Consider the following 15,111-nt stretch of genomic DNA (forward strand, 5'->3'; position numbering starts at 1 on the left):
AGAGTTTGCAAGAGGTCATCAATTAATTAATATTTAATTAATTAATTTAACTCCTGCTAATTCGCATCTATCCTTCTCTAAGGCTGTCAGAGCAGAGCTCAAGTTAACTTTCTGCTGTTCTGAAACTAATTCCTGAAGATTTGACCTGGGATGTGAGTCTTCTATCCAGAGATGTCTGCTTGCCACGCTGAGTCGATATTGTTGGGGTTAATGTCAAATAATTTATAAAGAACAACATTTACTCCTTCTAGAGGTTTCTTAGAGATTAGATAGAAATACATGTAGGAACCAAAGACAGTTTACACAGAACCATCGTTTTGAACATTTTGGTGGAATATTTTGGGCTTCCATTTTCACTGTCTCGTAAACAGAGATGGTATACTTAAATATATACCTAGAATCACATACAATAACTTCTACAATTTCCTATCCCTAGTAACTTCCATGAAGCCATTATAGTCCCCTTGAACGTCTACCTACATGTTTAAAATTCTGTATTGTCTACCTCCAGGTATTTGCCTGTCATGTTACGTTTTCAAAGCTGTGCTCATGAACATGTACAAATAAAACCCACTTAGACTTCTGAGTGGCACAAGTGAAATTGTGACTATTAGGTAGTTTTTTTGGTGGTTTTCTTTTTTTTTCAGTTTTCATGCACAAGAGTATTGAGTACAGAAGAAATCTGGCCTTTGACATGCATGTATAATAGCTTGTAGCTACAACAGAGCAGTTTTCAGTAATATCAGCTAGGCTGGAACTATGGAAACAATTGATGTGAAACAGGAGTGTAAACAAAGCACAGTGTATGAGATGCCTTCACAGTTTCTGAATGAAGTCAGAGTATGTTCTTCATACAATTTGCAAAAGTTAAGTTTTAGTCAATATATAATCATAACAAAAGGGATGTGAGAGTAGTGTTAGGCAGTAGAATGTCCTGTAATTATTTGGTAGCATACATAACCAATAGACATATCTTAAAACTGCATAACTTCATCAAATAGCTTAAAGATACAATAGAGCAAACTGAGAGTTTTGGAGACCTAAAACTCTGTCTCTACTGCATGACAACTTTCTGTCATTTGGCTTGCTTTTTACAAGCCAAAGAAGCTGAATACAAATCCCAAATGTTTACAGCTTCACCTCACAAAAAAATATGCAAAACCAAGTTTTGCCTCTTCTACCATGTCAAAATGTCCTATTTCCTGTAACTATTTTAATGGCCTGTCTGTGCCTAGTCAGAAGAATTAACCTAAAGGTATTTAGGTACCTCCACCTAAAAAGCAAGCCAAGGCTGAGCTGGAATAACTGCCTGAACTGCGAGCACAGTGCAACAGTTTGTGTCTATTAGGAGGAGCACATGGGATCGCAGCCAAAACATTCTGCAGACTACTCCCATGGTGCATGAGGAATGGGTTGGGAAGAGATCCAGCTTTCCAAAGGAAGGCTGATAAGTGTAGGGTCAGTTCCTGGCAGGTCAATGGATGATGGGGAGGAGTTCCAGGAGGCAACTTGCCACGGCTCTTGTATAGCTTGCAGAACAAACACCAATTCCACTAAGCTTCACAAAGGCCCAAAAGGGCCTTTTAGCTGCCTCAGGCCTGAACAAAACAAACTGGGCTGCCATCATCCTTCACCACACTATCACCCTTATATCTCCTCAGTGGGGCAACTCCTCACATTCACTTTCAATGCAAGTCAGCCAGCGGTCCTGATTTCACATGGTTTGTAATGTTCCAAGGCTCTCAGCAAGCCCAGCGAGCTTGATGCATTAACGCCATGTGCAAGCGACCTGATAATCAGCAAAATCAAAAGGAGCAATAAAAATACTATAGAGCTTAATTTGGAGCTTAATTCCCCTGCAGGTGACTGTTAGTACAGGAATGCTATCAGACAGCTTACTCGCTTTGGTAAATAACCACTCATCATCGCAACGGGATTTCAGCTCACCATGATCTGACAGCAGCACAGCAGATTGTCACACTGCTGAGAGCCCATCTCCTGCTGTTGCATCATGAGCAAACACTTGGCAGCTGAAGCCATATGTGACTTCATGACTTTGTTCCTGAAGAACAATGCTGCTTAGTCTTGTCGCGGCCCCAACAACTCTCTTCTGCACAAGGCTGATGAGAAAAATCCACAGCCAGCTCCCTGATTATACCAGCTCATTCCCAGAAATTCAAAAAAGAAATCTCAGCTCCGTGGGACTCAGGAAATCTTTACCCAAAATGTTCAGCATTTCAGTGCAAAGCAGGACTTTTGCAGGTGGCTTCTGTGGGAGGAAAGTTACATCAGTGGTGAAGACATTGCTCAGAAAGCTCTCCACTGTCCCCTGGGAATTGCTAAGCTCACTTTTATATCTCTTATATATAGAAATCAAGAGGCAAGTAGAATAAAAGTAAAAACTCAGATTGAAAGCACAAAGAGTGAAATCTATTGAAATATTAAGCAAGCCTCCTCTTTCCTCGGGCCAAACTCATCCATTAACCTGAAGCAGCCTTCAGCTGAGACATGCTTTTCATTCCCATGCTGTTTCCAACAGTGTTTTGCATTTTCATCTCTGTGGCACATTTGACACTATGAAACAGCAAAAAGTTACCAGTCCATAATAAAAGGTTACTGCCCCACTTTCCAAATACTCCCTTGCTCAGTGGCTGACAACCTCTGTAACTGATTGGGTCAGCGTCTCATTACCATGTACTAAAGGTCAAAAAAGAAGAAACACAGATGTTTAAATTCTGAGAGTATTAGTAGAAAAAATCATACGAATCTTTGTTAAGAGAAAATAGTGGTGCTCCAGAGGAGCAAGGCAAGGCCCACAAGAAAAAGTCAGAGAAGATTATGAACATTCAATATTATACAAGATTTCTAACGGGGAGAAAAGTTTTACTTCTACAGTCATATCTCATCACAGAGATGATGGTGATCACAGTATGATCACCACAGCAAGGCCTTGTGGTGATCATACTGTGAAAAACAAGCAAGGCCAATCTATGTGTAAGTTTCCAGTTTCTTCTGCACCTAAAGGAGCAAATGGCATTGAAAAAGGCTGGGGTTTTATTTGGTGCAGGAATCTAGTCCATGAGGCAGCACTGGGAACAATACAAGAAAGCACCATTTATTTTAATTACGTCTTATCACTGAAGACATATAAATTACCTGACAGATATTACATGAAGAAAAAAAAAAAAAGTTCTAGCAACCTTAGTAGACAAGCCAAAAGGTAAATGTCAATATTGACAGAAGAATGGTTATCAGAGTGATACAATTAGGTTAAGTAATGTCATCATAAACTTGCTTGCACATTCGAGTGTAAAAGCTGTTATATATATATACATAGGTTATATGAAAATTTAGTTATATGAAAATTTACCACAAGGAAATCTAGTTTTGTCAGCTGATGACAGTATCAAAGAAAGATAACTCCACAGATACTATAACCATGGTTTGTGTGTGTCTATATTTCAAATAGATAACTTCCAAGTAATTAGAGTTCTTCAAGCTGAAATAGCCAAATGTACATTCACTTGGGGAAATAGATGTTTCCTATTACCCACAACCATGAGATTTCCATGATGTAGTACCTGCAGGAGAGAACCTGCCCAGTTCCTCACCATACTGAATACATAAATAAACTCTGAGCAATTTCAGTCTCTTGTCATTAAAAAAACCCAACCAACCAACCAAAAAAAAACGAACAAAAAACCCCAACCAAACAAAAAAACCCAAACCCAAAAACAAACAAACAAAAAACTAATAAAAATATTTTCCTATCTGAACTCAGAAAGAAATCAAGATAAGAAATAAAAGTATATACAGACTACAGAGTTTGAGGTTATTGATAAATAAATTCTTTTTCAGTCCTTTGACATAACACTGCAAATATTCATTCTTCTGGCAGCAATTCCTGGTGTCTCACAGATAAACTGCTACCACAAAATAATCACCACTTGATAAAACACAGTATCAGTAAAGCCATCCTCTGTAGCCTGAGTTCACATGACATGCTCTAGTGGGAGCAGAAAACTCCACCTTGGTACCTCACAACCAGCTTGGGAATAACTCTCCCTTTAGATTTTCTCTGCATGCAGGTGCTATTCCTCTGGACCTGACAGCAACCACATGAGTGAATTGGTGAATGAAGAGTCTGATCCTATCAACACAGGAAAAGAAGAAACAAACAAACAAACAAAAGGCAAGAAATCTGAACTGAGCTGTGAAAGTGGGCATACAGAAGCTTCCTTCTCTGCAGAGCCAGCTATCCCAAACCTGAAAGTGCAGGTGGAAGTCTTGGGATTTCCCAAGCTGAAAACAAGATCCCTTCCTCCTAATACAAAAAAAGTTCCACCCCTGAAAATTCCTTCCCTTCTGAGCCACAGGCCCAGGCTGTAAAGCACCTGAAGACGAAAAAGTTCACTTATTTCTGCAAAAGACTTGTGTGAGGACACTCCCAAAAAGAGCTGGTGTGAGTGTGGGTGACTGATCCGGGCAATGGAGGAAGGCCCAGAGGAGATAGGCAAGAATGATGTGCTGAGGGAAGAATGTAAGGAAAACCAACAAATTGTCATAAAGGAAGATGAAATTATCTCAGCACAAGGAGGACTGGACAGTAACCTTTGCTTTAGGAATACAGCTGCATCATTCAGTCACTGGATTGCATAAACAACCTTCCCTGAATAGTTAGTCAAGAGTAATGTTTTCCTGAGCTAGCCAGACCAGCGTGGGAGGGTTGTCTGTATGTGACTCAGCCCAACAAAAAGCCTAAAAACCAAACAACTCACAAAATCAGTTGGAAACAAACAACTGGCTTGATCTGGGTTCAACTTTGCACGTTCCTTCCCAGAAAGTGGGGGGGACACAGTGCCATGACGGCAAGCATTTAGAAACCAACAATGGTAATTTGCACAGTACATTTGTATTGTGATTTTGCTGTGTATTGCAATTGCTATATTTGTGCTTGTGCTGCAGTTTCGGTATACTGCTGTATCATTCTGCTAAAACAAAGCCCTGGATACATCTACGAGAACTTGGTTGGAGAATACTGGACTGTGGCTGAGGGACGCAACATGAGTCCAAGGCAAAAGAAGAAACGATCACCAGAGACAAGAACTCCTCCTTCTTCTGGATTACCTGTCATTGAATTGAAGATTTCCCAGTAGGAAGTCACAACGTCTTTCACAGCCTCAAATACCAGAGCACTGAATCTAATATAGGTGACTAGTATAGCCACACACCCTGAATCGTTAATGGTCACATCCAGCAAAACCTGAAAGGAAATGAGGAGCCTGCCTGATTTGCTCAAGTCCTTCGTGAGTTTGCAAAACCAAACCAAAACAGAACAAACGAACGAACCCCACCCTAATGATTGGCCAGACAGTATTGTCCATACTCCTCCCTGACCAAGAGACCAGTAGAACCAATTAAGAGGCAGAGGAAAATCACTTTGTTTTAGAGGTTGCAGGAATGTGTGAGCCCAGGCCTTACAACCTATTGTCCTTGTACAATAGGATGAGACAGCTACAGGAGAATCAATAGATCATTTCACACAACAAAAGGCTTGATACTCAATGCTACATGAACTAATAGTGGCAGGACTGTGGAAATACTTAATTATTGCAATAATGTAATTATGACAATGTAATATAACTATTCTCAAGAGGGGTACTTGAGGACTTCCTTCTCAGTAACCTATTTAAATGTTTTCTTTAATTTAGGAGTATTTAAGATGACATTCCTTGGGAACTGTTTCACGTTATTCATAGCAGATTATACAGCAACTTTGCAACACTTTTTCCCCCCCATTTTTACCTGTTTCAGCCTATGTTACACTGTAATTGGGACTTCTCTCCATTTTCCACAATAAAATGCTGCAGTTCCATCAGAGATGTCTGTACAAAGATAAAATTTCCATTGAAAGCATTGAACAAACATAAAGGGAAATCTCTAAGAGCAATTGCTGTCACACTTTTGAGTCATGTATCCTGTTTTTCTCTTTCTCATTTATAAACAAATCATTATCATGGCAAAGTATGGTAAATAACCTGCTGTGCTTAAAACAGTAGGAGTTACATACCTGAACTTGCAGTCATCAACATGCTTCAGCAGACTGTGTTTTGGTTGTTAAAATAGCTCAAAAAACCCCGTTCCACCCTGCCAAAGCCACCTGATGAAGGTGTAAGCTGACAGCAAACGGAGAAAGCCAATAGATTAAAACCTAAAACACGTCTCAGGAAAGAAAGAAAGCAAAAGGGTAACTAGGAATAACTGCATGAGTCCAGAAAAGCATGTAACAGGAGAAGTCTTCTGAAAAGTATTTAGAAACTGTTGTGGTTTTAGTTTTACCAAAGCAACTACTTTGCTTTCCTTCTTCACAAGTTCAAACTGGGATTTGCCTTGCACTTTCTTCAGCTTCAAGAGAACTCCTTCAAAATTCCCACAGGGTGCCCATACCCCAAACTCTAAGTAGAGCTGAAGGAAAATGAAATTCAGATTTCTTGGACATTTTATTTTCATGAATTTGCTGCTACAGTTATTAAGACCATGCTAGTGACACCATAGACGAGATGGTAACCGGAAACACAGAAGAAAAAAGGCCAGTGAAAAATTACTCCCTCAGTATGACAAGAAGCAATACAAGTATTTAGCTATTTATATTTTCCCCATAAAACATACCTGTGGATTTGAACTGTCCCAGTTAGACCGGGAAATCTCACACTTTGCAGAGGTGCAAGGAGGAAAGAAAAGCAAACACTTCACATAGGTCAGATACCATGTCACAGCAAAATGAAAACTGGGGCAACAGGGGGAAGCCAAAACTTCTCTTTTTAGAACTGGCTCCAATTCCTACCTGTTGAAGCATCAGCCCATTTCAAAACAAATCTCTCTTTCCATAATTTAAGGGTGGGGTATTTTTGCCTATTCTGCTACTTTCTAACTTCATTGAATTGTTTGCTTTATAAAATAGCCTTCAGTGAAATGCATTTAAACAAATTGTCAGCTACTTCATGTGAGCACAATTGAACAACTATATGCCGTTTTACAATTCCCATCTCTGCTTTTTAACTTCCAATCACGTTTTTTTCAGAGAAGTTTCCAAAATTTCTGCCATTGTGCAGGTACTAGTTGTGGCCAATGCAAACAGTAAGTGATGCAGACCTCTTTTACAGATGATTGTGTGGATGTAACAGATCCCACTTGAAAAAAGAAGAGGAAATTTTAACACATGCTGGGGAAACACATTGTGCTTATTAGCCAGAATTCTTTTCCTAGCCTGGCCAGTAGCAGACAGCCTTAATCTTCTCTTTCTATATTGCTACCAAACAAGAAACATTGTGGTATACAGAGGAACAGGGTGCAGTGCATGAAAAGTCAACCGCTGAAAGACAATTGGTTATTTTTGTGCCAGCCTTTCTTCCCTTACTTCAGAGTTCTGTGATACTGAGAGCCCTCATGGGTCTAGTAAAGTCCACACCTAGCCCTAACATGATTGCATCAGCAGTTAACAAGACATTTTATTAAAGGGAAAAAAAAAAAAAAAAAAAAGCTCCTGCAGGAGAAATCCAAGCCCACTGTCAGAATGGACTGCGTCTGTTCTTTGAAAAATCCTCTGGTAATAAGAAAGGAAGCCAGCAACTGTGCAGCAGTCCCCTCTTCAATCTGGCACTTCTGAAAAGCCCCAGGGGAGAAATAATCATCCCTCTCAATGGGGGAAACATCTACTTGAGTCAGCTATTAAACCAATTTCACCAACACAAAAAGCTTAAACACACAAGAACTCCACACATCAGCCACCTATCAGCACACCTAAATTTACCTTGCAGACTTAATTTTGTTGTGCTGCTTTCCTGGAGGGTTATGAAGCTAAAATATCTGAAGGAAGGGCCGAGCAAGTGCAGCAGCCAGAGCATAACAGGGCGGGGGGAAACAGGGTCTTTGGCCAGAGTGGAAGGAAACAGTGCTGAACATCAAGACTATGAATTTACCCTCACATTTTTCAGAAGTAGCTGACATAAGGCAACAACTTATTGCACCCAGAGGAGAGGATTTATTTCTCATCATTCCCCGCTCTTGGCCATAGTCTTTCCCTCCTATCAGATGGGCTACTGCTGGCCCTCCTCTGCCACGAGCCAAACCTGCTGCTTTAGGGAACTGAAGTGCCCCACAGAAGAGTGCAACCAGCACCAGAACTGGTGGGCATAAGAAGGGTGATAGTGGGAGTACCCAACTCCATGTTGGGGGGGCAGAGGCCACAGGGGTGTGGCGCTGCAACAACCCACCACGCCTCAGGAGGTCACACTTGGAATTCCTGTAGAGTAAGAAGAGAGGGTTATTTTGCAGAGAAAAACAGATGCAATCTGCTATCTGGTCACACATGCCAACAGCACGGCAACAGTTGTTGAAACGTCTTTTCCTTGTCACTTTTGAATTTCAGCAATTTCAAGTTTATTTTAAGCGTAAAGTGTAACAGCAACAAGATTTTGGAACTCTGTGAGAAAAACCCAGCTAAACCAGGAACTACTAGGAAAAAAAAGAAAAAAAAAAAAAGGCAAAATGTCATGACAGTTTTGGCAAAATCCTGGGGAAAAGAAAAAAGAGAGTAATTAAAAATCTCACACGTCATTTTTTTTTTTAATTTTTAATCAGGTATAATAAATGTACACAAATGGAAGCATCAGCATTTTTGTTCACTTTAACTGCATGAAATGGCAGGGAAAATAGACACATGGCATGAGTGAGGTCAGAAGTTTCAAGACTGGTTTGAAACATTTCAAAATGTCATGCTAACAGGATATTAAGGGAGGCTCTTTAAGCCATCATGAACAAGGCTTGTTCAACATCAGAACTAGAATCCACACTAAACATAAGACTGAGAAAAGCAATCTTCCTCACATCTAGTTCATCCAGGAATTTCAGCTGTAAGGATTATAACAGGGTTAGCAAGATGCCTTTTTCTCTGATTTTGAATGAATTAGTTGACTAAATACATTATTAGAAAGTAAGTGCAAACTGCTGCACCACTTTGTCATGTTAAACTCTTTCTAGGAGTCTTAATAAGGCTGAAGGAGAGGCAGCAGCATTTGAGATGTTATAAACCAGTCTAGCACCAAGCAACTCCAAAGTCTAATTCCCTAATTGCCCTTTGGTGGATGCCTTTTGGGGAGTGAAAAAAAAAAAAAAAAGAAAGAAAACCACAGTATATTGCAGAGCCAGTCACAAATATCTGACTCCCTGGATAAGGAAAAAACCTTCACCTCCTGAAGCTACACAGGGTTCACATGTGACTTAAGTGCAACAATTTAAAACCAGGGTAACACTCTACCCATTACAGTGCTTATGGGAACACGACACTACAACATACTGGGGACTGTATATTACCAGGGTACTTTTGCAAACCAGTCACCATGAACAGTACTTTGCCCTCTTGATCCTGTCAACATTTCAGCAACATACACGTTCAGTTCAGCCCTCCACTTCACAAAAGCTGCTTCCACAGCTCTCCGCCCTCAAAACTCACACGTGTTGAACAGCTATTCCAAAAGACGAGGTTCATTTACATACCTCACCCAAAGGGATCCAGGAATTAGACTTTTCACAGTGCTTCAAATGCATAGCAAACTGAGGTTGGAAGTTTTCCCAGATTGAAATGTGTATCTTAGCTACCTTTCTGCAGCACTTGTTAAAAAACTTGCAGATGTTGTTAGCTGACCTAATTCTGCTCTTTCTAAAAATCAGTGAAAATTACTTATTGGGGGATTACCAAAGCCTACGTTAAATGCCTTGACAAAGCACCAGGTGTACAACCACCTCAACTTCACTCTCAGCCAGATTCAACCTCCATTCCCTTTAAGCATAAGACAGACATTGTAAAAAAAAAAAAAAAAAAATTTCTAGGTGTATTCAACCTTGCATCCTTTCCTCCTGTAAAGCAATTCAGATTTTGCATATTCTAATTCTGAGACGTGTGCACCTTCAATGTATTAAAAGTGTATCAAACTGAAACGACAGCGAAGAAAAAATATTACCTCATTTGTGTGACTGTTTACTTACTGTTTTATAATTCTGGAGACTCTTACATACAGAATTAGAAAGAATTTAGGTTTTAAACTAAATTTCTTGGCCTGCCAAAGTGAAAAGTGATGTTCGTGACTTCTAGGCAGGCACTTCTACAACTTCAAAATAGTCATTAGGCAGAATCACATAGCCTTTTCCTGCCAGTATGTCTTTTTCCTTCTGAAACTGAACGACCTCTCTCAGTTTTTCAATCTGTCTTTCCTGACGTCGGCATCGCTGCTGCGCCGTCTTGAGCTTCTTCCGCAGTTTTTCAACTTGTTCCTCCAGCTGTTGAATTCTTTTTCGCTGATGGACTGTGTCCTCTACGGTATAGTTATGGTCACAAAAAACGGCGAGGTTGCTAGGGGTCTGGAGAGGAGGCATCAGTAATCCAATACTCGGGTCTACAAACCTGGCATCTATCTGGGGCAAATGGAAAGGAGTCGATGGAGGTGGTGGCAGCACTGGAGCTGCTGGCGGTGGCGGTGGCGGTGGAGGCGGCGGTGGCGGCGGCAGTGGGGGAGGTGGCAGCGGATCTTCCGGCTGTTCTGCAAATTCTTCAGACTAGAAAGAACGAGGGAGGGAAAAAAAACCCCACATTTTCAGGCTTAAGGCTGTTTGCAACGCAACTCCCTCGCTATACAGCCCCGGAATGACATAAACACCTAGGATTTAAATTAATGAAATAAATTCCAAAGCCTACCTTTTCAAAACTGACAGAAAGTTCTGGGCCTGCCTTGTCTGGCTTCTCAACTGGAGATATTTTTAAGCAGCTTCATTTTAAGGGCTCTTTGAAACTCAAGCCCTTGATGTCTCAAATAAATAAAAAACTGAATAACGTAGCAATTACTCTTACTTGAAGACTGAGGTCAAATAGTATCCATAGTTAGTTAAGAAGCAAGAACACAGGCTGCAGTTTCATGAAACAGAGTTCAGAGAACCTAGTAACTCATTGCTACTACTCATTCCCCTTTGTCCCTCCTCCTTTCTGCTGCATCTTACCACTACATAATTGAACCTATCAGCTAACTTCATCAAAAACACAGTAGAAGCCGAGGTAGAACAAGGGTCAGCTACTCAGGGAGCAGAAAGGTGGACACAGCAAGGCCTGTCTTCTCAACAACTGGAAGGGACTCTGCCACTGGTTTTGGGCTCTGGGTTTGGTTTCAAGAGACATGATGAGCCGAAATAAACAGCTCGTTCAACAGCAAAGCAGGCCTCTCATCCTCGGTAGCTGTTGAGATGACAGAAAGCTATTCATTCTGCCACCATCACTGCAGAAATATTCTGTCCACTTCTAAAAGTCAAAGCAATGCAATACCAGGTATAACCTACACCTGCCCTAATATTTGGAAAAGCTGAGAATCACAGATTTATAGAATGGTTTGGTTTGGAAGGGACCCTAAAGATCATCCAGTTTCAAGTCCCCTCTGCCATGGGCAGGGACACCTTCCACTAGACCAGGTTGCTTAAAGCCACATCCTACCTGGCCTTGGAATACTTTCACAGATGGGGCACCCACAGCTTTTCTGGGCAACCTGTTCCTCACCAGCTTCACAACAGAAAATTTTTACCTAATATCTAATCTAAATCTGCCCTCTTTCAGTTTAAGGCCATTCTCCCTTGGCCTGTCACTACATGCCCTTGTAGAAAGACCTTTTTCAGCCTTTTTGTAGTCCCCCTTTAGGTACCAGAAGGTTGCTATGAGGTCTCCATGCAACCTTCTATTCTTCAGGATGAACAGTCCCAACTTTCTCAGCCTGTCTTTGTAGGAGAGGTGCTCCATCCCTCTGACCATCTTCGTGGCCTCCTCTGGACTCACTCTCACAGGTCCACGTCCTTCTTATGTTGCAGGGCCCCAGAGCTGAATGCAGTGTGCCAGGTGGGGTCTCACCAGAGCACAGTAGAGGGGCAGAATCACCTCTCTCACTCTGCTGGCCACACTGCCTTGGATGCAGCCCGGGATATGGCTGCTCTCGTGGACTGTGAGCACACACTGCCCAGTCATGTGGAGAAACAGGACTGCACGGCTTGCAGATGGGATGGAGAAGGGAGAAGCACAGTTCTCCCTTTTGGCAGCAGCAAAATATCAATTGGCTCAACTCCACTGCAGCTTTTTTTGCAGATAAAACTGCAGCTTTTATCACGTTTCTCTTGATAGGTTCACTTGTACAGTTCAGGACAACACAGATCCCTCACCACTTGAGTTTAGGCCAGAGCAGAGAACCAGATTTTTCCTTCTCCAGAGGAATGCAGTATAATTTAGAAATGCTTCTGTGCTCATGATGATTAAAAAAGCACTGTTGAAACAAAAGAGCTTGCATGTTTCCTGTTAAAAAGAAAGCTTAAGACGTTCTCAGCGAAAGAGGCACTGTAACAATTTTCTACCTACCCACCTGTTGCCAATATTATTATTAGACAGAAAAGCTTAAGGACAGGGAAAATGTTGATTTTGAAGAAGAGTTGACAATCCTCACCGTCTAAATATGAAATTCATTAGATCTGAAGGTCATGTCATTAACTTCCTTGACTTAAGGCAACAATATTTGATATTTGGGGGTCTACCTATCCCTCATAAAAACTACAACACCTGGCAGACAGCAACTGAAAAGGCAGTTTGGTGACTGGTAATGAAAGGAAGTTTTCACACACACTCAAATATAACTGATCACACAAAAGCACAAAAACAGCCAATCAACTACCAGTCTTATTTCTCAGCTCTAAGAAACTGCTGCTGTTAGCCTGCCTAATTCACTCATGAATATTCCAAAGAGCTTGACCCTACCAGCTGTCCCTATCATGTTTTTCCACTGAAGAAAAATACAAAGTGAAGATGTAACTGGCAAAGATAAATTCATTCTTGATGGAAACAAAAGCAAAATTCAGATCATTGCTGGACTGCTGAATTCACACAGAGACTTTTATTTGCAGCTACCGAGCACAGGCTACCTCTATAAACATGTTACTATTGTCAAAATGTATCACAGAGAACAGCTGGCATCCCCGAGACATCAGGGAATTCTAATTGCTTCTTACAGCCAATACATGGTTTTACTAAGACATAAGTAAAGAAAAAGAAAGTATACCAAACTACGTAGTGTCAAAGACAAAAACCTGTACTTCAAAATCAGTGTGGATTCAATTCCAAAACAACCAGTACTGTTCTTTGTTCCTACATTGTTACTTGAAGATATGTGGCAGTTAATTTAAAGTCCCAGGAGACAAATAGGAATAGAACTAAATCCTTCATAATTAAAAGGCACATCACTGTGTTTTTGTAGATCCAGGCATGACAATGAAATTGGGAACATGGTTCACTACTAATCCTGCTACACCAACTGCACTTCTGCAGATTATCCTGTACACCCACTCAGCTTTCAGACTGTGAAAAAATTTGCAACTATTTTACACACAACAAAGAAAATGTGTTTATTACAGATAAGCAGGGAAGCATAACCAAACAAAAAACACACCCATATTTACCTGTAAATTGCCTGTCTCCTTATATGCATTCTGTTTATATTCTCTTATCTTTTATTAGCCACTTTTCATTTTTCAAATACATTGCCATTTTATTTCTGCATCAATCCAACATTGTATATAAGAGAAAAGTCTGAGTTCTCCTCTGTGCACTTCATCCCATCACATGCTGTTGCTCCCTAGACCTATTGTATTTACCATTCTCTTATTTGCCACTTCCTCAATGGTGGAGTGACAAAAGATCAAATATTTTATATCCTTTATAGGACTTAAGAATCAATCTTTCCCATTCTTGTCTTGCAGCTTTTTGCAGCTATCAAGAAGGAAGAACTCATAAGAGACTTGCATCTCGTGGTAAACTGCTTTTGTGGCACAGTGAAGGGAATAACACTTCTCACAGGAGATTCTACCATTAGAAGTCAGGGACCAGTCTGGCTTTTGATCACAAGCTTAAGGCAAGACAGAGGTGGTTTCAGGACAGACAGATAATAGATGCAGGTAAGGTTCTACCCTTCTGTTTGTACCTCACTTTAATTCTACAAATCCAGAGGACAGAGCCCTTTTGAGGGGACAGTTAACTTCATTAATTAATATCTCTTCAATGCTAGCAGCAGCCATCAGCCATGGTTTGAGCGCTACTGAAGGCTCTCTCTAACTCCAAATACAGCAGAAATACTGCTGAACAACCTAACTACAGGGTAATATCTTCTTACTTTCCTGCCTTTCCACTCAGTTCAGGCACACGAGCTGCTCAGAGCTACCGCCTGCCTGTACAGCCTCTCTGCGCTCCACAGCCTGGGACAGCCCACACCTCTGCTCTTGCTAGCGCCAACGAGAACAGCTGTGGGTTAAGTTCCGGCCGCTACAGCCCTCCTGGTGTCCTTAGGCGCACAGGCTCAGCATCCTTCCCAGCCTGCATCCTCTCCCCGCCTGCTGCCCTGCCGCGCTGCGACACACCCGCGCTCCGGCACCTGCGGCCGCGGGTGCCTCGGGGTTTACCTTTTCACCGGGTTCAGTGTAACAAAATATTGTGGGCACCGCATTCTCCTTTAGGAGCTTGTTATTGCATTCCCTCTTAAAGCAATCGGGGGTGAAGTGTTCTGAGCAAATGCTGCTGTACTTGGTCGGCTTGAAGTTTTTCCTCTTAACAGCGGCTTCCCACTTCTTGCAAAGATCGGGTCTCGTGAGAGGAAACCTGCAAGTGAGAGGCACTTTCAGCCTTTCTGGAAAGCTTTGTCAGGCCGGGGGGGGGGTCATGGCCAGAGCCAAACCCAGCGGGGGCTCCCAGCCCTCTCTGAAAAAGGCGGCTCAGAGGGTCCTGTCCCTCGGCTTTCTCCAGGGAGACCCCCAGGAGGGGCAGGCGAGGCTCTCCCCACCTCAGCGGCCGCGGGCGGACGGACCCGCCTGTGTGTATGTATGTATGTATGTCTGTATGCATGTCTGTATGTATGTCTGTATGTATGTCTGTATGTCTGTATGTATGTCTGTATGCCTGTCTGTATGTATGTCTGTATGTATGTATGTCTGTATGCCTGTCTGTATGTATGTCTGTATGCCTGTCTGTATGTATGTCTGTATGTATGT

General features: G+C 41.7%; 2 protein-coding genes across 2 annotated transcripts in view; one reads left to right on the top strand and one right to left on the bottom strand.

The window, feature by feature from the left end:
• Positions 1–8,617: 8,617 nt before the first annotated feature.
• Positions 8,618–14,965, bottom strand: THAP1 (THAP domain containing 1). The gene is made up of 3 exons (XM_027652989.1): positions 14,904–14,965; positions 14,527–14,758; positions 8,618–10,611 (listed from the first exon to the last, which is right to left on the bottom strand). Exons 1-3 carry the CDS (start codon positions 14,963–14,965, stop codon positions 10,147–10,149), a joined length of 759 nt encoding a protein of 252 aa, XP_027508790.1. The 3' UTR covers positions 8,618–10,146.
• LOC113951696 (transcription factor jun-D-like) overlaps positions 14,964–15,111 on the top strand; it is a 14,347-nt gene continuing 14,199 nt past the window's right edge. Inside the window, exon 1 of the mRNA XM_027652990.1 lies at positions 14,964–14,969. Coding sequence (XP_027508791.1) covers positions 14,964–14,969 — 6 coding nt within the window. The remainder of the gene's footprint in view (positions 14,970–15,111) is intronic.

Source organism: Corapipo altera, unplaced genomic scaffold (genome assembly GCF_003945725.1).
Source record: "Corapipo altera isolate COAL_440 unplaced genomic scaffold, ASM394572v1 61305, whole genome shotgun sequence".
Taxonomy (NCBI): Eukaryota; Metazoa; Chordata; class Aves; order Passeriformes; family Pipridae; genus Corapipo; species Corapipo altera.

What these genes read in the sequence shown, in the direction of transcription:
- THAP1 (XM_027652989.1), bottom strand. Translation starts at nt 14,965, where the DNA reads ATGCATACAGACATACATACATACATACACACAGGCGGGTCCGTCCGC. An exon ending in GTCCGCCCGCGGCCGCTGAG is followed by an intron (nt 14,759 to 14,903) that starts GTGGGGAGAGCC and finishes GGCCTGACAAAG; the next exon opens with CTTTCCAGAAAGGCTGAAAG. An exon ending in ACACTGAACCCGGTGAAAAG is followed by an intron (nt 10,612 to 14,526) that starts GTAAACCCCGAG and finishes CGTTCTTTCTAG; the next exon opens with TCTGAAGAATTTGCAGAACA.